Source organism: Heliangelus exortis, chromosome 2, assembly GCF_036169615.1.
Source record: "Heliangelus exortis chromosome 2, bHelExo1.hap1, whole genome shotgun sequence".
In the NCBI taxonomy this organism is placed as follows: domain Eukaryota; kingdom Metazoa; phylum Chordata; class Aves; order Apodiformes; family Trochilidae; genus Heliangelus; species Heliangelus exortis.
In genome coordinates this window covers 51,387,660-51,410,002 of record NC_092423.1, presented here as the reverse complement: position 1 = coordinate 51,410,002, position 22,343 = coordinate 51,387,660, and the positions used below count along the sequence as shown (strand labels likewise).

The 22,343-nt window shown below is 42.4% G+C and overlaps 1 protein-coding gene across 7 annotated transcripts in view; it reads left to right on the top strand.

The window, feature by feature from the left end:
- The first annotated feature begins 727 nt into the window (after positions 1-727).
- The window catches only part of AMPH (amphiphysin), a 115,214-nt gene continuing 93,598 nt past the window's right edge, over positions 728-22,343 (top strand). For 2 of the 7 annotated variants that reach the window (XM_071736139.1, XM_071736138.1), the window contains exon 1: positions 778-911. In XM_071736139.1, coding sequence (XP_071592240.1) covers positions 843-911 — 69 coding nt within the window. In that variant the 5' untranslated portion in view covers positions 778-842. Of the gene's footprint in view, positions 912-22,343 lie in introns of all 7 variants that reach the window. The other 5 variants (XM_071736142.1, XM_071736136.1, XM_071736137.1 and 2 more) reach the window with 5 other exon arrangements.

The window sequence follows — 22,343 nt, the reverse complement described above, 5'->3', positions numbered from 1 at the left end:
TGGGGTGCTTGAGTGTCAAGGGAGGATGAAGAGGTTTGCTGCGACTGCCCTCAGTTTTGACTACAAATTGTAGTTTCAGGCATGAGATCAAAAACCTGAGACCTGAGTCTAAAGCCAGTTTACTGCTGTTGGCTGTTAGACCAAGACAGGAGCGAGAGATAGAAGGTGGATACCGAGAGCAAAGCAATGGTGACCCAACACCAATATCTCTTGCGTTCAGAGCCTGAGCACTCCCAGCCCAGTACGACAGCACCAGCAAGCCCAGCTCCGGGGACCGGACCCCAAACCACAGCACCCAAGTATTGCGAGGGAGGCTCATGTGCAGCCCCAAAAACAGATTGAAAGGTATCAAAGGAGTTTGGAAACTGGGAGCTGCTCAGACTTGGCAGAAATGTCTAGGGAAATTAGTGGGTGCCTCGCACTTCCTGGCTGTACGAGGGGGCTTGTGCCTGTAGCAGACATGGCCATTAGCCGCCGCAGCGCTGCTGGCTTCAGGAAATCTTTAATCCCCGTTATCTTTCTCGAGGTTTTTTTGTTATCTAGAGGAACTGCCTCGTCTCCATCAGGCAACCTTTCCCGCTCTGCGGGGCGCCCCGCAGCCGCCTCCCCGGGGGCGGACCGCGGCGGGTGCGGGGTCCGCGGTTCACCTGGGTCGGTAGCAGCTCCGCCTACTTCCCGCTGTGTCTTTAAGGCCCTCCTCCTCCTCGCTTTCCCTCCTTCCACTTCATCACTTCATCCCTCCCTCCATCCATCCATCCATCCCTGCATCGCCACCGCCGGGCTCTGCCTCGCCCGCCTTTCCCCCCCCCCCTCCCCGACCCTCCCCATCCCCGCCGTCAGCCATGGCCGACATGAAGACCGGCATCTTCGCCAAAAACGTCCAGAAACGCCTAAACCGCGCCCAGGAGAAGGTGAGCTGTGGGAGGTGGTGGGAGATAAGGGAGTAGGGAAGGGCGGCCTTGTCCCGGTGGACAGGAGGAGGATGATGATGGCCGCGCCGGTGCCCGGGATCCCCGGGAGGGAAGGTGCGGGAGGGGGGGCGGTCGGCTCATCCCGCTGCCTCTCGTCCGCCGCTGCGGTTGCCCGGTTCCTGCCCGCGGGGGTGCGGTTTGGGCACAGGGGTGGTGGTGGTGGTGATGATGGTGATGATGGTGGTGGGGGATGTTATTACATAACTGTCCCATTTCACCGCGCCAGCCGCCCCCCGCCCGGCCTTGTCGCTGACCTCCACTCCCCCGACCTCGCATCCCGGCAGCGGGTGCCGCTCCCTTATGGGTGCGGGCGGTGCCGGTACCGGTACCGGTGCCCACCCGCCGCAGACCCCATCGAGCTGCAGCGAGCCGCCGCTTCCCTGCCCTTCACCGGGGAGCCGGGGTAGGCCGAGTCTCGGCGGAGTGGCCGGGCTGCTGCCCCGGCCAGAGCGGGGAAACCAGGGTTTGCCTCGCCTCACCACCCGCTGCCAGCCCTCCTAAGAGGATTGCGTTTCTTTTAATATCCGCGCCGGCTCATCCCCGGCTGAAGCCATCCCCCTGGATGCGGGGAGGCAGCCACGGTGTGTGACACGAACCTCCCCCCCCCTTCGTGTGGCTGTCAGAAACCCGCGGGGGAGTGCTGGTGGACGCCCACGCCTTCACTGGCAGCTGATTCGGTTTTGGGGGAGCTGCTCAAAATGTCATGAGGCTGGGACAGAATGCTGCACAGCTCCTGGTGGTGATCGCTCAGAAAACTCCGTGCCGATTATTGTGCTACTCTAGCCTGGGAATGATTAACCAGCAAAGTCGGGGAGAATTTGCAGGGATTTCTGATTAACGATGAGGGGCCTTGTTGGCTATTATTCTAACGGTTGGACTCGGTGATCTTAAAGGTCTTTTCCAGCCCAAACGATTCTGTGGTTTTCTTCATCTTCACTAATAAAAGCTGATGGGTATAAATCAGGCAGGTAGCTCCCGCTTAGCTGTTTGGTGTCTCAGAACAGTACCACAGATACAGACATGAAACCAAGAAGAAAAGCATTTGTGTTTGACTATATACAGTATCTGTATCAGCTATTAATACAGTTTATTATAAAGCTGTTCTCAGCATGAATTTGGGAAGCTCAGTTGTCAGCAAGCACTGCAGGTCATCTCTTTTGAGGGGTAACAAAACCTTTATATCCGTAGCATGTGTCCTGTGTTATTATATGTTCTGTGTTATAGTGCTCTGGAGAATTAAGAGATTATTTTATTACCACTATTTCTCATAGTATGAGAAAAGAGAAATCGCTGTCTAGAAATTCACACTTTTTGGCACATATGGAACTCTGCAGAGCTCTAAGGGAATAAAAATTGCAGCAATTAACATATAGAAAAGTCTCATATGTAATCATGTCATTATTTAAGAATCTAATAGTTGAGGCTGTCACAGGCAAATGGTGGATTTTCCCTTTGAAATACTCCTATCTATCTCACAAGGTCATATACTACTGGACTTTTCAGTGCCAAAGCATTATGCTTTTCTATTCTTGCAGGTTTCATTTTTTTCCATTCTTGCTGCTCTTTTGTTTTTTCCATCCTTGCTGCTCTTTAATAGTTTGAAGAGATCTAATGAATGTATACTGTGAGTTGAGCTGGGTTAGTAGCTGGAGTAGAAGCTGAAAAATACGGTTAGTTTCCTTGTGTTTTCGACAGCGTTGCTGTGATTACTTATCTGGTAAAGCACTGGTGTCTTAAAATTCCCAGGTAACATCTTCCAAGTGTATCTGTTCAAACATGGGAGGTACTCTTCACAGAAATGTGTGGGCATACCAGAGAACACACCTTAATCTGAGTACCTGAGGTCCTGCTGTCCTGGCAAAGACTGGTCATGCACCAGCCCCAGGTGCCTTGAGCCTGATGGGTGCTGTGAATGCAAACAGGGGATGCTGGTGGGCTCTGAGGGCTGGGCTGCTCTGCCTTCACCTTGGTGCTCAGCCATGTGCTCACAAGGGGAAAATTTGTCTAGTTTCATCTCTGTGTGTTGCAGTTGGGCATCTGGCAATTTTTGGCCTTTTATGGCAGGTGTGGTGGTTGTTTCTTAGGTCAGTGGGCCTAAATATTGCTTACTTACAGGGAACAAAAGCTGTTAGTGATACAGCCATAGAGCAGGTCACAGTACCATGTACAGTAGCTCTATACCTTTGCTTCCTTCTTCATGGCATGCATGTGCAGTTATATGCACATCTACTCTCTTATGCCTCTGCTTCTGATTAGCTTTGAGTTATTATTGCTAAAACTTTATTTTTTTTAATGCCCCCAAATGGGAATGTTTGTATCAGTTTTCTTTTGTTTGTTTGCCTTGGGTACTTGATGACAAGAAATAAATTTCATCTAGGATTTAAGTCTGATTTATCTGATTTCTGATGGTGTAAATAGGATGGGATTGTGACAGGTATGTCACACTAGCTTAAGGTGATTTTAAATACATTGAGCTGTTTTATCTTGTTGCTCATATTGTATTTGAGCACCTTCAGTTTACTCCATGTGTCCTTTCAGTAAATTCCATTTCTAAAGTATTTATACACAATTTTCTATTATTTTGTTATTGATGCAACATATGTATTAAGAACATGGAGGGGCTGTAAACCATAAACCTTCATCTATGGAAAATATTTTTCTGATGATGCTATCATTATTTTTAGTTCCTTGGAGTCTAGGAGAAATTTTAGTTGTATGGTGTAGGTAATACATGTGCCCATACTCATTTGTGTCTTCTCACTATTTATATGACAAAAGCTAAATAACTGGCATTAAGACTTCTTGTATTGGGCAAATATATCTGTCTTGCATTAGAAGTGCTAAATCCAAGAGTTATATGGATGCATACTTTGATGCTATTTTCCTCGTTGAAACAAAAGCAATAAGCCATCTGTGAGAGCCAATCTAATGGCATCAATGATGTTGATTTTTCTTATAATATTCCAGAAACAGAATTCCATAAACAGATTATGCTTTGGAAATCGGTGAGGTAAATGTGTTAATGATTCGATATGGAAAATGACATTAAAAATAGTATAAGGCTAAAGAAAGCAAGAAAACATGGGCTTAATCATGAATTGAGGTGCTAATGAGAGGTAGAAAGCAATTGTCCAAAGTGGGCTGGATGAAGCTAGGACTCCAAATTAAACGCAATTTTAAACAATTGCAGATAACCATTGGTCACTCCATTTTTCACATCATCCATAAGATGATACTTTTTTGTGGTAGAATGTGTACCCTAGCATCCTGATTTTGACTCAATGAGTTTGCTGTCTACTAAACTGCACCACTCCTCACTACGTCTCTTCAATTACTTTGCCCCCAAAATTCAGGAAATCTGCACACGCTCATCTTGCGGCATCTGCTGGAAGCTGCCCAATAGTCAGATAAAGAATGTGGATTAATCAAGCTTTTATAGTGTCAGAGAACCTTAGGAGCCTGCATCCCAGTCATAAAAGTAAATAAGACACTCATGCATTTAAATTTCAGATTTTACTGAAACCGGAGCAGATGTATTGGTAGCCAAGGTTCCTGAAGCCACATTAGGATTTACTATGGCCTTCTGAAATGGAGGGTAGGGAAACTAGGATAACTAGGATCTCCCATGGAACTCAAAATGTGGAGCCAGCAAGTAAATGTGCATCAGAGCAGTATTTTGTGATGTGTTCACTCTGCTTGGCTTGCTCTTCAGCTGCAAACGGCTGTCAAGGAGAAATTTTTTTTATTTTATTTTTTTTAACTGCATGTAGTGACTCCCAGGTCTCAGTCCTCAAAGATCTAACTAAAATCTGTCATCATCTTTGAGTTGCTGTTTTTTTTCAGTTCTGGGCTTTTTTTCCTCTTCTATTAATGAAATTGGGTGAAAATTGAATAAAATATTTCCCGGTCCCTGGACAAGACTCTTTAGAATATGTGAGAATAGTTGAGTTCAGCTGAGGGGGACCTACGACGATCATCTCATCCAACTGTCTGACTCCTTCAGATCTGATCAGAAGTTTGAGCATGTTATTAAGGGTGTTGTCCAAATGCCTCTTAAACACTGACAGGCGTGGGGCATTCATCACATCTCTAGAAAGCCTGTTCCAGGGTTTGAACCTCTTTTGGTAAAGAAATGCTTCCTTGCAGCTTTGAGCCACACATCCTGGCACTGGGTCCCAGGAAGGCAAGATCAGCACCTCCCTTTTCACTTCCTCTCCTCAGGAAGATGTGGAGATCTGTGAGGTAACTCCTTCACCTTCTTGTCTCCAAAGTAGATAGACCCCGTGCCCTCAGCCTTTCTTCATGCTTTGCTGCTATCAAACATAGGAAAGAGTGAAGCTTATGCTTGGACCTTTTGAATTTAGACTGTAGAAAAGCATCATTCAAGAAATGAAGGTGTCCTTGTCCATATCATGTCCTGTTTTTTGTAGCATCCATGAGGCAGAAGAAGTTCTGGGTCTCATGGTCCCCATCCTCCCTACCAGCTGTAGCTCTGCCACAAAAGATAACCCCTCCATAGATAAACCCTGAGTGAAGAACTGCAAGGTAGAATAGGTAACACAGCATTAGGTGGAGCATCATGAGTTTCTGCTGCAGTCTGGAAACACTGGAATAGGCAAATGTTCCTGAAGGCATGAGAAGGTCACAGGGTGACTGTAAGCCACAAATGGGATATAGGCAAAGGCACCCTGGTCTGTCAGACAAGTTATCTTCTTAGGAAAGGCCATCATTGTGCAAAGCCCTGGTGAGAGCTCCCCTGTATCACTAGGGATAGTTCTCATTCCTCAGGTTCAAGAAAGTCAAATTTTGTCTGGGATGAAGGCAAAGACTAAGCAGTTGATTAGAGGGGCATGGGGGCCCTACAGAAGATGACGATGACTGGCAGGAGCAAGACAAAGGCTGAGAAATCTGCCATCACTTTAATGAAAGGTATCAAAGATTGAAAAAAAGCTGGTTTAGTATAAGGAAAAATATGGTAATGAACACAAAAATTGGGACCTTTTTCCAAGAAAAAGACCTCACAATGAGCATGGTAGGAGCAAATGTTCCTTGGTTAGGAATTGTGAGGAAATCCTGCATGCTGTCCATGTCTCTGTGAAGTTCATGCAGAGGGAACCAAACCCCTGCCTTTCATCTCTGGCATCTGCTCAAGCAAATGAATGGCTAAGGTACAAATGCCCAGTTTACACAATCTGAACATAAGAAGAATTTGCAGGGGTGCCCAGCAGCTGTGCCCATTCCAAGCATGGAGCAGGAGCAGCTCTGCTTCTTCCCTTCATCTTCCTCTTGTTTTTTGGTGTGCTGTTGGTCCTGCTACTCATTCTTAATGGTCTTGCTCTTCTGGACACAAGGACGCCTCAAGTTCTGCATGAAAAACTCTGACCTAGTCCAAGGGCTCCATCCCAGAGAGAAGCTCTCTGCATTGCAGATCCCAGGTCCATCCAAGAGCCAGGTGCAGAGACAGACACAACTACAGCATCACTCAGGCAGGGACTGGAGGCCCCAGACTGAGTTGAGATGTCCCCTGGGCAACTGTCAGGAGACAGTGGAGGTCCCAGGGGAAGCTGATCCCAGCCATTGAGGCCTGTGCATACCACCAGGACCCTGGCAGAAGCACTGCTGTCCTGTAGACATTTATGGTTGGCCACTTTGGAGACTGAGTATTGGGCCATAGGGAAGTTCCTCACTGTTCTGTGAGGCAGTACTGCTGTTCTTAGGCTCTTGTGTTTCAGCATGTTTTTCCATGGGAAACAGATCAGGCATTTCTAAAAATGGGTACAACAAGAAACACACAGTCCATGGGGAATGAATAGGCATTGCTCACCTCCAAAAGGCTTGCAGCCATGTAGGTGAGATGCATATCCTGTATCAGACTGAGGGCTTGATCTTTGAGCCACACTAGTGTCAGAGATGTGGGGTTTTCCTGTCCTGTGGAAACCCAGCTCAACTGGATGAATACAGAAGACTCAAAAAACCCACACCTCACACTTGCTTTTTTGCAGAGTTGTGCAGATGTTCCAGTTATCTCAAGGTGATACAGAGCTCTTACTCCCTTCAGAAGGTTCATGCATCCTTGTTGCAATGTGACAGGCTGTGACACAGTTATGGGTACTCAAGGTCTTCTGCTAGTGCAGGTCTGGGAAGTAATGTCATCAGAAATTTCCTCAGCCAGTACTGTTGGGGAAAGGAGGAAGTGGGAAATAGAACAGAATAGTATAATTCTGGTGGAAGGGACCTACAATGACCATCTAGTCCAACTACCCTGCAACTTCAAGGCTGACCAAATTTCAAGCATGGTATTATAGGTGTTCAAATGCCTCTAAAACACAGAAAGGCACTGTGGCATTGACCACCTTTCCAGGAAGTCTGGTCCAGAGCTTGACCACCATCTCATAATAAACACCGTTGGTTTCCTGGCCCCTGAGAACAGGAATTTGATGTTTCCATACACATTATATGTTCTGTTACTGATGACATCAACTCTGAGGTGAGAGATGGGTGTCAGCATGCAGAAATTTATCTGTGAAAGGAATGTGACATATATTGTACCTGTGCTGACCTGCCTCTAACATGATGATACGGTTCTAGCAACCTTGGGTTCATAAAAGCAAAATACAGTCTTATGATTTAAAACATTGGCCATACAGATGCTATAAAATCTAGTACACTCAAGCTGTATTAGGACAGACCTCGATGTTTAGGGCCCTGCTGTGGCACAAGCACATGCAACAAAGAGGTGATTTAATCTCTGAAGAGCTAACTTAATCTCTGAGATAACAAACAAAACCAGTTAGAAGTCAAGAATTTCCCATGTGTATGCTATGGTCTCTAAACTATACAGTTCAGATTCTTCTAGCTTCAGGTCTCACTGAAACAAACAACCCTGAATTTCTGGTTTTAATAGTTTTTCTTTCATTGACATTATAGAAAAGAGGGAGTGCAAAGTGGTCATCTGTCCTGTTCTTCTAAACCAAAGCAGAATCGGCTGTATTTAAAATTATTCCCCAAGAAGGATTTTCTTGACAGCTTTTTCAGGTATGTGATGGTGGAGATTTTGCAGCTTCTCTAGAATAATCTATGCCATTGCTTTGGCACCTTCAGAGAGAAAGTTCTCTTCTCACTGAATATAAATGTCCTTTTCTGCATTTCAAGTTCTTTGTTCCCTGTTCTAACTTTCCTTGAAATAAAGGAATGTGTTTGTTTTTGCCTCAGAATTTACAACCAGTTTTACTCTCTTGACGTTATTCCCTATGATCGAACTGGAGTTATCACATGACCCTCCCAGCCAGGCCAAATAGTAGCTATTATTAAAATATTTGCTTTCATTTGTTTTGGTTTCTAATAGGTAGGTTAAAAGGTAGACGTAGATTATGGCTGTCAGGTTCTGAGCATGGAAGGAAGGGCAGAGATGAGCCCCAGGGCTCCTTCCTGTTAGGTTCTCATGTGATGTTTTCCCTGCTACATGAGGAAAGGTAATCCTGTTCTCCCCATATGCAATGGTGACCATGGTCCTGTTAATTATTAAGTAATATACACTTCTTGTCATTTGGCTTCCATCAAGTCAAGAAAGTGCTGTTTCTTCAGTTTTCTGGGGATCCATATCTCTATGTCCACTGGCCAAAGCAGTATTATATATATATATATATATATATATATATATCAAGGCGACCTCCTTCGCCATTCTGTCTTGACAATTTGATCTTTTCACTTTTATTCTTTACCATTTTGTTTTTAGGTCTTGAGCATGCGTCTGTTCTTCCGCCATTCTCTCTGCACTTCACTTAGATCACCTCTTTAATATATTAAAAAATAAAATAAAATCTGCTGCTAATTTGTTGGGCCTGGGTCTGGACTGTTCTCTTCACTACATTTTGCTCCTCCAGCAGCTCCTTTCTGTCTTATACTGTGTCATCTAAAACCAAAGGTCTGCCCCATGCTAGCTGTCATGGCATCAGTAGTCTGGAAAGATTTTTGGGGTGGTAATGAACGGTGTATCTGGAAATATGAGAATTCCTGGTTTGAATTAATCACCAACACCTGCTTCATAGAATAAGATGTGCTACTGGCCCCTCAGCTAACCAGCTGCTGTAGATGATGAGAGGGACAGTGCAGTGAATGAGTGAGGTCAGGAAAGGTGATTACACTTTGCCTTTCATCTCAGTAGCCCAAGTTTTCTCTTGGTTAGCAAAAACTTTCTTTCTCTTCTGGTTAGAAAGAACTGTGAAGATGACTGCTCCACATATGTCATAGTAAGATATTTCAATTTGAATAAATGGCAAACAAAAAGCAGGGATAAGTATGAGGTGGGAGTAAGCATGAAGGGGAGAGCAGCAGGCCTGTACCCACCCTGCATGGCTAGCCAGGCTCTGGGAAGCCCCTCTCATGGGCTCACCAGGTAAAAAAATAGTGTGGGATTTCGTAAGGAAATTAAATAGTGAAAGATGCCTTTCAACACTTCTAGTTGTCCACACATGAAGTGGACCACAGATCTCTGAACTCACCCGGAGGTGGCAGGGGAACTTTTTCACCTGCCTAAAATGTGCACAGTGGCCTTCACACCTACCAAAACTTCTGATCAGTCACTGCTTGCCATACCAGTCCTCCTGCTCATTTTAGGGGTCACAGAGCTAGAGGAGAAGGGGTAGCAGATGGCTCTCTTGTTTCAACATGGAGATCATTTTCCCTGGGGAAACGCTGTTTGATCTGGTTCATTGGGCTCTGCTGCTAACTCAGCTCTTTGGAGCCTCCAATCCAAAGAGCTTCAAATGCTGAGTTGCTCTTCCTTAAATGTATTGCAGCATCAGTGCTGTGCATCACTGAGCCTTTACTACTCTCAACTACATGACAATTTGTTGACATAGTGAGTAGCTGGTTAGTCAACAGTTGCTGGAAACATAAACCAGTGATCAACTTGACAAAATGGCACAATTGCTTTTCCAAGTAGTCTAAATGCAGTACGTTGGGGAGTGTATTCATGTTTAAGAGAATAAGGTAAACATAGGCCTGTGGCAATGATGCACACAACTCATTCCTGAAGTGCCTGTGCTGTAAAAAAGCTATCACAGGAAACAGCCTGTTCTCTTCCTGGCTACTCTACCTTTCTTTCTGTTTTCTTAATAATTCTTCTTTATTATCTGTAGCATGGGGACACCTATGGGACTGCAAAATCGGGGACGGCTGTGAAAAAGAATTTAGTTGGTAAACTTCTGTTCAGATATTTTCAAAGAAGGTTGTTGGGACAGGGGGAGAGGAGTTCAGCAGCCTTTCTGTGGGTGGCACAGAGGAGTCAGGGACTATACCACCCTTCAATTCTCTGGTCTGTGACTCCCAAGGCCCTACTACTACTACTCAGCTGTTTTCTGTTGTTCCTTCATTTTCTTACCACCTCTTTTCTGACAAAAAGGTCCTGCTTACTCCCAGATAAGATCCTCTGCTTTGTTCTCCCCATCTCTGTAGCAGATTAATTCCTTTGATGCTCCCATGAAGCCTCAGCTTGGAGTCACTTTTTGTATCTACAAGATTGTTAAATCTGTGCTTTGTAGTGATACAGAGCCCAGAGCTGAAGTCCCTCAACTGCAATCAGTCCTCTTTATCTGTATTACAAAAGGAGAGGAAAGCCTGCCAAAGTCTTGGGGCTGTCACTAAAACAAGCCATCTGAAAAACAATTTCTAGTCTACGCTAGTTAACAAACCCCTACTATTTTTTCCAGAAACATTTCACAAAATGCCATCTTTATACAGTGTACACAAGTGCCTGCCCATGCTTTCAAGAAACTGTCAGTCCTGCTTTTCCTAGGTTTCAATTTGAAAAACACCATAAGAATATGCTGATGTCTTATTTTTAACAAAATAGGGGTTTGAGAAAATAAAAATTGGCTAAAGAACAGAGAATCTGAATTTCCTTTCTAGACTGTGATCACTGGTAAGCATTTCCTTGTGTCCTTACAGAAGTAGAAGAGATTGGCTATATGGAGCTGAGGAAGGTGATGGTCTGCAGTGCCACGGGAACCCAGTTACTTCTACTGGTGATCCATGCTTTATGTCTCAGTAAAGCCCAATTAAGTGACCCACATACACAAGAGTTAATTCGCATTAAGCACAAAGTCAAAGCAGATACAGCACTGCATACAGAGAAGTTGATCGAATAAAGGTGATCCATTTTTGCTAGAGAATAATCAGTCTTTGAGATCTGAGAAATTACATTGATTTTTCACACAAGATGCATGTACTAGTTTGATATTCAGGAAGTTGTTTGAAGACTTATTTGCATGCAGAGCATACCGTGTTGTGTTTTCATTTATTCCTCTTAGTAAGCCTTTACAAATCTGTGTGTGGATGCTTTCACTTACATTTCAGCTAGGCTTCCAGATGTTCATTGTGCCATTATCAGCTGAAATCCTTGTTTTTCATGGGCATTATCTTTCCCCACTGTTTGTCCACTGAAGCAGGCACTCTATGCAGTTTGGATGAACTTTTTAACTACAAAAGGCACACTGCTAAAATGGATCTGCTGTAAGCATGAAATTATTTTTTCAAAATAAAATTGTCAGTCATTTCAAGAATAGAACAAATTTTAGGCCCACATGAAACACAAGGAATGGTTAATGAGGCTAATCAGAGAGGAAAGAATTTAATTGATTGTCTCATGTTTTTCAAATCTGTACTAACGACACTCTTACCACAGGGCAGACAGATGGGCTAGGATCAAAGGTAGAAAAAAAAAGAAAAGAAAAAGTTGTGGGTGTACTTCAGCCTGGGAGAGGCAGGAGCACAGCTCAGTCCAGAGACAGATTCGTTTGGTGCAGGCTTAGGGCAGATGTCCCCACACCTGACTTTGAGAAGGGAAAGAACACCTTGGGAGAAGAGTGCATGAGAGTAACCAAAGTACAGGCAGGCAGGGCAAGGATAACTTCTGCAGCCACAGCACTGTCACTGTGGGACCATGTGCAGGAAGTGGTAAAGGAATGGATTCATTATTTGCAAAGTGGCAAGTGGAAAACAACCACAACAGAAAACAGAATGAGGTTCATGTCCAGGTAAGAAGATGGATGGCTCCGGTCCAAAAACCAAGTCCAGATGTTTGAAGATGAGACAAAAATTTGAAATACAGAATTTGGATTTCTAGAAATGTAGAACTGTAGCAGTTCAGGGAAATGTCTTTGATTAAAAAAAAAAAATACAGCCCTCCCTCTATATTCTCAAATAGTTTATGGATTAACTGGTAAAGAAATTAATACATTCCTGTATGATGTGACAGTCTTGCAAACTGCAGCTTTCCTCGTAGCACATCTCTAAATGTTGACCTACTTAATTCTTACCAAAAACGTGGACAGAGTTACTATCAGGACCTTCCTTCATGTTTGTTCATCTTTCCTCTTCTTTCTTTCTGCCATCCCTTTGTTGCTGCTGTCTCTCTCCCTTTCTCTCTTCTTGTACAACCAACCACAAACTTTTTTGCAAGTTTAACCACAAAACCATTTGGAAAATTATTTTGTTTCTGTTGCACCATCTGATTATTTGATAGGTGAACACAGCTGCACTCTTTAAAGATGAGTGCACGTTTAAAAATCAGTATGGAGCCTCCAAATGTTGTAGACTTTCAAAGAGTACTGAATGTTTATTTGGTTTTATTTGCCTCCTGTTGTGCATGAGAGGAGGGACAGATGGTACTGCTGGAATGGGGATATTCCCTTAAGGTCTGCAAGGCTGATCAAGGTCCTCCTCGAGTTTTGGGAAGCTGGGAATAAAATCACAGCACCCCCAACAGGCAGTGCTGAATACCTGGGGAAAGGAAAGACAGGGAAGGTGAAACAGAGCAAAGGTGCTTAATAATTAGACAGCAGAACATAAAGTGCAAATGTGCAAGCTGAAAGAGGCCACATTGGGCTGCATTCACCAGCTTTTCTATGGGGAGCTCCATTTGTGTCTACAGGAGTTTCACCCAACTTAGGGCATAGCCCTGCAGTGAATCACAACACATTCAGTAAAGCCCAAGTGCTATGTGTGCCCCAGAGTTTTTGGATTTAATTCTGCCCTCAGTTCTTGGACTAAAACACCCTCCTATGATACCTGTACTTCAGAGAGCCTGAAAAGCGTGTTTCCAGAAGGCAAACTTCACTGATTTTTTTGCAGAGCTGAAAGAGTTTTAGTCATAACACCACCCTGGCACCTTGTTTTCTGGCATCATCAAGGCATCATCGTATTTGTTATGAGCCTAGCACCAGCATCTTTTGTAAAAAGTTTCATGAAGGCAAAAATAAATGGCAATTTAGAATTTGGCTTAGATGTATTGATTTGACAGCTAAATTGAGAAAGAAAGCAGGAAGGCATTTAGGCAACTCTTAGCTGACAAACACACATGCCATTATGGTATCTTAAACAAGTTGCATCTCCAAGTCATCACACAGCAATATGGCAGGACACAGGGGAACAAGCTCTGACTGACGGATATTTCAGATCAAGGACAAGTGTTTGCAGTCTGCTGCCATGGTCTGTTTTGCTCAGTGTTGTCACTTAGATTGTGTAGTTCAGTTCTGAGTTCTATAATAAGGACTGTTTTCTATATGCAATGTTTATGTGGAAAATAATTTTTTAAAATTGGACCCAATAAAAAAGTGTATTTTAATGAAGGCACTGCAGTATGAAGGTTGCTAAATCACTTCTCTGAATGGTCTGTTTTTGTGAGCTATAAATAGGTTTTTTTCCCCTTTCTAATATTCCGTTTCCAGTTTGACTCAAAGCACTTATACCAATATCTGTTGGCTAATGCCCCTCAGTAGCCCATCCTACCAAAGGTTTATCTGTTTGGTAGTGTCCTTGGATTGATCCGTAGTATCTGCTACCAGAAGTGCTCGTAGGAATTTAAGTGTTAATATAAACCTGGCACAGATTTTCCCTTCCTCTGGCTGAAAGAAGGATATTTTTTTTACACCCCATTATACAGAAAGACTCCTTACTTGCATTAAATCAGGCACCAATCAAGCAAATTTTATTACACATTAATGCATCTTGGAACATTTGCAAATTTAATGGATCTGAAAAAAGGCAGTGAAAAGTCAGTCTCAAATGCAAAACACTTGGTATTCCTTCTCTCTCTGAAACTCAGTATTTTAATTCTGCTTCAGGGAAGGTGTTGTTATTAAGTGTTGACAAAATACCTACCTGTAGTGGATTGTGATGGATTTCTGTCTTTTTAATAAGGTCTTATAAAATAAATTTTAAAATATAAATAAAAAGTGGAAATATCAGAAACATAGAATCATAGAATATTTTGAGTTGGAAGGAACCCATCAGGATCATTGACTCCAAGTACTGTCCCTATATAGGCACCCCCAGAATCACACCATATTCCATGAGAACATCATCCAAATGCTATGGGAAAGACTTTCTTCAGTCACAGACTCCTTTATACTCTAAGATACATACATCAACAGGTTATGCCTATATCTAAATCAGCTTTAGCTGTACCAGTACTGAGCAGGTGTTTTCCTACCAGGCCCAAATGACCTGATATACTACTGAAAAGTGTGAAATAGAGAGTATGCTTCATCCAACACTTTTAGCTCTGGGACTTTCAAAAGAGCTCAGTTTCCACTGACCTTCCTCGTTTAATCCAGAGTTGTGCATAACTCAGTTCCTTCTTCCTGAATGCACCTTTCTGTGCTGCTAGCACCTGCTTAAGTGTGGTAGGGAGAGCTTCCACTTTGCACCCCTGAGGTATCTCAAAATGGTGAGTCTGGGGAGATGCAGAGAGTAAAGTTTTAGGTTATTCTGTGTTCTCACTTCCATCTACTGGAGGAGAGAAAAACATAGCAAAATGGGAGTTCTCCAGGCCGTCATTTGGTATGGCAGGAGACAAGGTCTCACCTGAAGAGTTTGAAGTCCCATGCTTGGGCAGGACAGTATCTCTGTGCATTGCAAAAGAGGAACTGCATTCCTGATCACCCTGGAAAAAAAAAAAAAAAAGGATCTGTGTCCTAAATGCAGTTAGTCTGGTTCTTACAGTAGCAGCAAAAATAAGCTGTGATACCACATTGTTTTCTTAACCTAATGTTTTGTGCACAAAGGCGTAAGGGTCAGACTAGTTTGATATATAAAAATAAAGTTGCTGAACAGTTACAAAACAGGTATGTAAAAGGGGTGCACATGATACTGATAGATGATCAGCATAGGCATCCATTAAAGTGAGTAATCATCGAGAAACTTAATTGCACACTGGACTGCCACGGGATGTTGTTTGCAATGGGAAGCTGAAAGACAGCACATTTGGTCAAGATAAAAAGCCACCAAGTTCCCTTGCTTTATGACATTTGCTGGAAGGATCTTGTTCCACAAGTAGATGCAAACCCTTACCAAAGTTTTAGGAAAGCATCATACCTTCTCTACAACGTCCTTTTCCATGGCACTTAGGAACTAAGATAGAAAATTGTGTTTCCCATATGCTAGCTTTAACAGGGTTTTGTCGTAACTTTATGTGAATATGGAGAGTGAGAACACTTGTGTTAATATAAATTGAACCCAAATGGATGGAAAACTTTTATATAAGTGTGATGGTATAAGGATTGAAGAACTCAGCCTTAAGTAAACAATGAAGAAGGTCGGCCTGATACCCAGCAGACAGTGATGATATAGGACTAAAGTAACACAGAGATTAACCAAGTTCAGTACTTCCAGATGAAAATTTTAGTTTTACATGTTTAAAATTAAAGAAAAAAAACCTGATAGTTTTAAATCTCTTTCCCTGTACTACAAATAGGGAAAGAGAGCACAAGGGGTTCAAATATGGACAAAAATCAACATGGATTAGAATAAAATGTTTTTATAGCTGCATTGTCATAGTCTGAGAAACTAAGGAGGGAGGGATTTTGGACTCTGAGAGGTGCTAAACACAGAGGGGTCTCTTCCCTCCCATTTCCTGCCCATACTCTATGGAGGTCAGGGCAGAGCTGCAGTCCCTGCTCTTTCCCCCTCTCCTTGCTTGGCTCCTGTTCCCCTGTGCTCCTTCACCCCCAGCTCCCCATGTGTTCTCCTGAATCCACATCCATCGGGTGCTGGGAAGAGCCATGGAGCCCTCTCCTGAGTCAGCTCTGCTGCAATGGGCCCTGGGGCACCTCCCCTGCCAGCATTGAGAGCGGGTTGTGGATGTTTTTGTTCCTTATTCCATGCCCTGTTCTAATAAACCTGTTTCAATTTTAAATTCCAGATTTAAGTCTCTTGTCCTTATTCCCCTTTTACCTTCTCTTGGGAGAGTAGAGGGTGGGTGGGGATAATAGAGAACAATTCTGTCGTCTGGTTTTGGTCTACCCAAACCATTAAATCTTGACAACCATTTACATGTTTTCCAGAAGGTTGTACGTGCTGTAGAATATCACAGCAAGTTACTCTTTGTGTTATATAAACTTGATACAGTAAAGAGCACAGTCATTTCAAAACAACAGGTTGTTTTCTAATCCTGGGTGTGTGGGTGTGTATTGTTTCTTGGGCCATAAAATCTGCCTTAGCTAATTCTGCCAGAGACATGAGAAAATGCCTGTACTTCAGCTGGGATCCAGCTGATCCCTTCGTCTCTGATGAGCAAAGGAAGTATCAGAGCTCTTCCTTCCTTACTCCTCTCATCGGAAAAGGCAGTGGTTGTTTTGTATGGGCTAAAGCAGAAGGGTTCTTCATGGCCATGCATTACCATCATACTCATACTGAGAGGTATTTTACTCCATCAGCAGTCTTATGGAAATATAGTGAACTGTGCAGATTACTTCTGCATACATATAGCAGGAAAATAATGTACAAAAATAAAGTGTAAACCTATTCTCCACCTAGGCTCCGTTTACTCTTTTTGTCTTTTTTTTTCATTTTTTTTTTTTTTAATGTTTTGAGTTGCTATAATTCAAAACCTGATCTTGTAATGAGTTGTGTGGGAGCTAAGTGTGAATAAAGGAATACAGATCAGAGCCACACATTAAGAAACACAGATTACATCCATCATACTATTTAGGCTTCATGCCTGTTACAAATGGTGATAAACTTGATATCAAACCCTTGAAGAAGCAAATCAAAAGATTTGATTCTTCTCATGCCTATTTTTTTCACAGCTGGATGTGGCTCTGCAGGTTAAATATAATGCAGTTCACTGGGTTAGCACAAGGTTTAATACGTTGTGTATTCTGCTGGCTCTACATGGGACTATCTGAGTCATGCTGGTTGAATTGCTTTCTGCAAATCATACCTGTGCTTATAGGTGTAGTGGTGTGAATACATGTATTCTGAGATGAGGAGCTTTTACTTTGAAGATCTCAGAAGCTATGCTGAAATGTTGAGCACTTACAAAAAAGAGTTTCTCCTTGCTCTGAGTTTGCCTGGGATCATAAAATTCCTGGTTGACCTTCCCTGGGTGACCTGCCCATGGTCTGCTCAATCCTTCTAATTTACTGATACTCTGAGTTTTGTGGCTAGTTATAACTGTTTCTGCACATTTTGAGTAGATTTGCACAGCTGCTACATCCCACTGGAGGCAAATGCCTGACACTGACTTTGTGGGGATGTTTTGCAAGGGGTAGTGCAGGCTCACATGCTCAAGCCTTTTGCTTGCTCCCATTGCCACGAACACCTACGTACAAGTAAGTCTACAGACTTAATAGATCAGTCTGGGAATGTCTGTCTCTGTCTTTAATCCTTCTAATTTTTTCTTGCCTGTTCATCCCAATCAGTTGATGATACTGTGAATGTCCGTGCAGTTTGATTGCTTCCTTTTCTTCTTGTACACATCAACACTATTTTACTTCTTTCACCTCACTGGTGTGTGTGTGGTGTGCAGTGTGTATGCTCAGCTCAAAGAATCACTGAAAGACAGTTGTCCTTCACTTCCTTTGCTTTTTGCAGAATAAATACAGACTGTTTACAATGATTTGTTTAATTAAAAAAATAACCACAAAAACACATAATCATCACAAGCAACAGGAAAAGACAGTGTACCAGGCAGTTTTCTTCATGTTCTGGGAAAAGGTTAGGGCTGGATTTTTTTATCTGATTAAAAAAAAAATAAATTTACTAGAACTGGGAACAAATGGCTTTCAGGGTGCAGCTCCTCAGCTGAAGACCAGCAGCAGATTGTCTTTGGTTGGAAGAGCTAAGAGTAACTGAGAAAGGAACTGGGAGCAGGGAAAAAAACCTACTGAGTTCCTCAGCAACTCTTTCTATCCATGGCTTTAAGTCTTACTTCCTGAGACAGGTCCCTGAAATGCCTAAGTGAAATCTGGGGACTGCTCTGCCTGTTCACCAGAATTTATTGAAATGTTCATTGAAATCAATGGAAATGGATTTGGTTAACTTAGAGAATGTTTGTGTTTTGAGGGGTTTTTTGGTTGCTTTTTTGTTTGTTTGTTTTTAAGCATGGTAATTCATCTCCACAGCAGCTTTTGTTTAATCAGAGTCTGAGTTGCTCCTTTATTATATGCCCCTGTGAACAGCTGATTTGAGCACCAAAGCAATGGCAGTACCTCTGTGGAGAAGGTCAGGATTCAGACCCAGACTGCTATTACTCAGCCTGCAGGCTGAATAGTTAGGGGGAGGAACCATGTGGAATGGGACAGTAAATACAGGAACACTGCTTTGCATTCTGATTAGGAAAACTTAAAAATTATGTCATTTTTAGTTTCAGCCTGCTCAGAATATGATCTGCTCGGAATGCTCTCTAAAACTGTAAAATGTTTTTGTATACAGCATCATCCATAATACTGTATCTATTGAGTTGCAGCACCTATTAACTTACTGCTGTCTGTGCTGTGCTATTAACTTGCTCTCATAATGTTTCTAGAGAGTCCTGTAACAAGAAATATCCTTGCAAATACAAAGTACAAGGTGGAAATGTTTTCCATAGCAGAGAGAACAGGCTCTCCCCAGGCACCTTCCTTTTTCCACACAGACATACTTTAATAGAGCTGGAGATTTTTTGCATTTTATTTGACATTTCCTGGATGCTTCTACTGTGTGGGTGTAGTTGCAGGCTAGATTGCTGTTTTGTTTGATTGATAATTTTTGTTTGATTGATAATTTTAAGATGTATCATTGCATTCCATGCAGGAACATTTACCTTCCTGCATGGGAACCTCGGACCCAGGAAGTTTAAGAATGTTTCTTCACATCTTGCCCATACCTGCTATGATGCCATGTTTATGCTAAGGAAACCTCTCTGATATATATCAAAATTAGTAATCTGAAGGTAACATAGTGTAACCTGAAGTGGAAATACAGGGATATATTTCCAGGTGCTGTAGCATCACATCAGCATGCTGGCTGCACTGGCTTTACATTGGTTATCTTACACCAGGTGAAAACCTGGCTGACTGCCAGTGACTCCGTTAACATGAAATGTAATGTTCTTAATGTGGCAACTTCCATGCCCTGAGAGAGTCTGACGTATGTGCAGAGCCTTGTTGAAAATGCACTTAGGCATCACGTATGCAAACAAGGCAAGAATCATTATGCACAGGACAGCTCTTACCTGCTTTCCGGGGATTATGCTGCCCTACAAGCAAGAGCCATCCATGATTCCAAAAGCACTGGGCAAAAAAAAGGGAAATGAAAAAAGTAAAATCTTTAAATTACTGCTCCAGTGTCATTCTAGCTGTCAGGACCCTCCCTGTTCCTTCCCAGCCTGCCCATGGTCCAGGAGCTCTTCCAGCCTCCCAGCTCAGCCACTTCATGGCCTCACCATGCACCCTGATATTAGCAAAGTCCCTCACAGGTGGGAGTGCAGCCAAAGAAACTAAGTACAATCTGAGTGAAGGCTTTTAAAATGTTATTCCTAACGAGTGGCTACCACTACTTGCACTATTTGTGTGGGCTCTGGGCCATCTCTTCATTTGCTGCTTGGTTACTGAGGCATTTACCCTGTTTAATGCAATTATTTGGTACTTGATGCTTGGCTGACAGGGCTTCAGTGTATGGCAGTGGCAACACAACATTGGCACACAACTTCACCTGTCTAAGGAGGGAATGTTACCTGTAAATGTCATGCTCCATACAGAGATTTTTAGTTGCTGTTGATACACCTGTAGTCTGCTTCTGAGAAGTCTCCTCAGGAAGGTGGTGATGCTAGGAAGGGCTCCAGACCATTATCAAAGATGAACCTGAGGAAGTGACTCCTAACTAAAAATTCACATTTCTCTGGTTTCTTATATGGATCTTGAGTATAGCAAGATGTGCTTTGCTTCTTCTCCACTCAGGAATAATAAACCAAAAACCTAAAAAGATAGCTAACAATTAATCTGTGCTCACATCTGATAAGTTTAAAGCTAAGCACAAACTGAAGGATTTGTCTGAAGCAAGACCTTATGGCTCACAGTGCATCAGTCTTCCATAGGCTGTATCTGACTGAGCCAAACACATATTCCCTTTCTACCATTCCCCTCTGCCAGAAAATATAAATTTATATTTTTTTTTTTTTTTTAGTTTGGTAGACCTAAATTTTGTTTAGTTTAGAAATAAAAATGTCTATACATATATCTGAAACTTCCAAAGATTTGTCAACTACTGGTATATTTTGGAATATTAAATGCATGCAATATATAATTTTGTCCCTTCTATCAAAGCACGAAACAGAATGTGACATCTCTTACTTTCCTGGATAGGTTGTATTTATCCTCTATTTTTTCTCCACTCCCAAAGTACATAGGGATGGGAAAGAGTTTGCACAAGATCCTAAAGTCTAGGGCAACTCAGAAAGCAATGTTTCATACCTTTTATTTCCTCTGTTGAGTAATGCCATGAATACTTCTCTGAAGTTTCATATGAAAAGCTCAGGTTGAGCCCAGTGACAGTCAAAAAATACCTCACGTTGTGTGCTTGCATGCATTTTTCATTAGGCATCATTGTTTTTCTTGATGGAAGAAACAAGAGGCAACAGAAAACTGTTAACCTTACAAAGCCTAGATGATAAAAAGCTGGCATCAGCAACTCTGCTGTTACAGTGGAAGGATGTCAGGAAATCTTTAGATCTCACCAACTTTAAAAAGGCTTTCATCTTTATCTCTAGTTTTTCTAGCCCTGAGCTTTACTTTTGTAGTGATCTGTAGGTCATCTTTTGGGATGTGAGAAACTTTCCAGTGTTAATTTTAATTGCATTTGCAAATCACAACACAGTGACAAAGTAATTTGAATCCTTCTGGTATAAATTATGAAGAATGCAAATACAGTTATTGTAAGTGGTAGTAATGTTCCCATTGAAACTATTTTATAAGTTGAGAACAAAATGAAATTTTAACTAAAAAGTGCCCCTTAGTGTATTAAATCTTAAGCATCCCTTGTTTGTTGATTACTTTCATCTTGTCCTGAAATTATTTTCATTATATTTTTAATTCATACCAAAATCAACAACACTGATTTTGCCAGCTCTTCAGTCTTTACTGTTGTGTAGCACTTCCAGTGGAATATTGGAGTGCTTGTCTCAGGAGAGTGTTTTCAGTAGAGTTCCAGCAGGAGAATTGCTCTCACAAGATGCCTTGTAGAGAAATCCATCTCTAACTTCAAGTGAATTCATAAAAGGTGTAGATATGATGAGGGCATTTCAAGCAGAAAAAAAAAAGATTAACCAAATGCTGAGCTGTAACAGTGTGAATCAAACAAATGTCTTAATGCATGCTGGGCTGGATGGCATATGGATTAGATCAGGTATGCTGGGCAAATACACGTGCTGCTTCAAGAGCACTTTTACCATTAATACTTAGAAGATGACTTTAAATTACTTCAGTTTGTGAGCTATGGTGGACAGGTGGGGTGGTGGAGGGGACCAGAGCCTGAATAGTCACTTCAGTATCTCTGAAATCCATCTGTGTATAGAAGTATAGAAAGTACTTCAAAACAGCTGACCAAGAAGTTGGGTTTGTGTAAAAACAGGACAGATTGAATTTGGATGGTTACCTAGATGCTGCTAGGGAAGACATCAAGTGTGTTTCAGGGAGAACAGTAAATCCAGGGATGTTAAAAAATTATGGTTTTAGTAGGCAGAGAGTGATTAGAATCATGGAGGACATATGTTTAGAGGATTGTTCGGTGCAAACATTATTTATTCTGGTGAGAAGCCAGCTGAGAAGTTGGGCTTTGGCTAATGTCCCCATCACCATGCTAACTTGGCCCTGTGGCTGTCAGTGTTTGATGGAATAGATAATGTGTCTGACTAGCTTTCAGATTGGTGCAGGTTTCCAAGGGCAGAACAGAGCATGGGACAATAATCTAAAGCAATCAGGCAAACAGAACCTACAAGCTGAAATTCAGTAAAAGTGAACTAAAGTCAACAGTACAAGGTCAGTCCAAACAAGAGCTTCACTTTGGCACAACTAGAGCTAGTGGAGAAATGTTTATGAATATACAGAAGGTCAG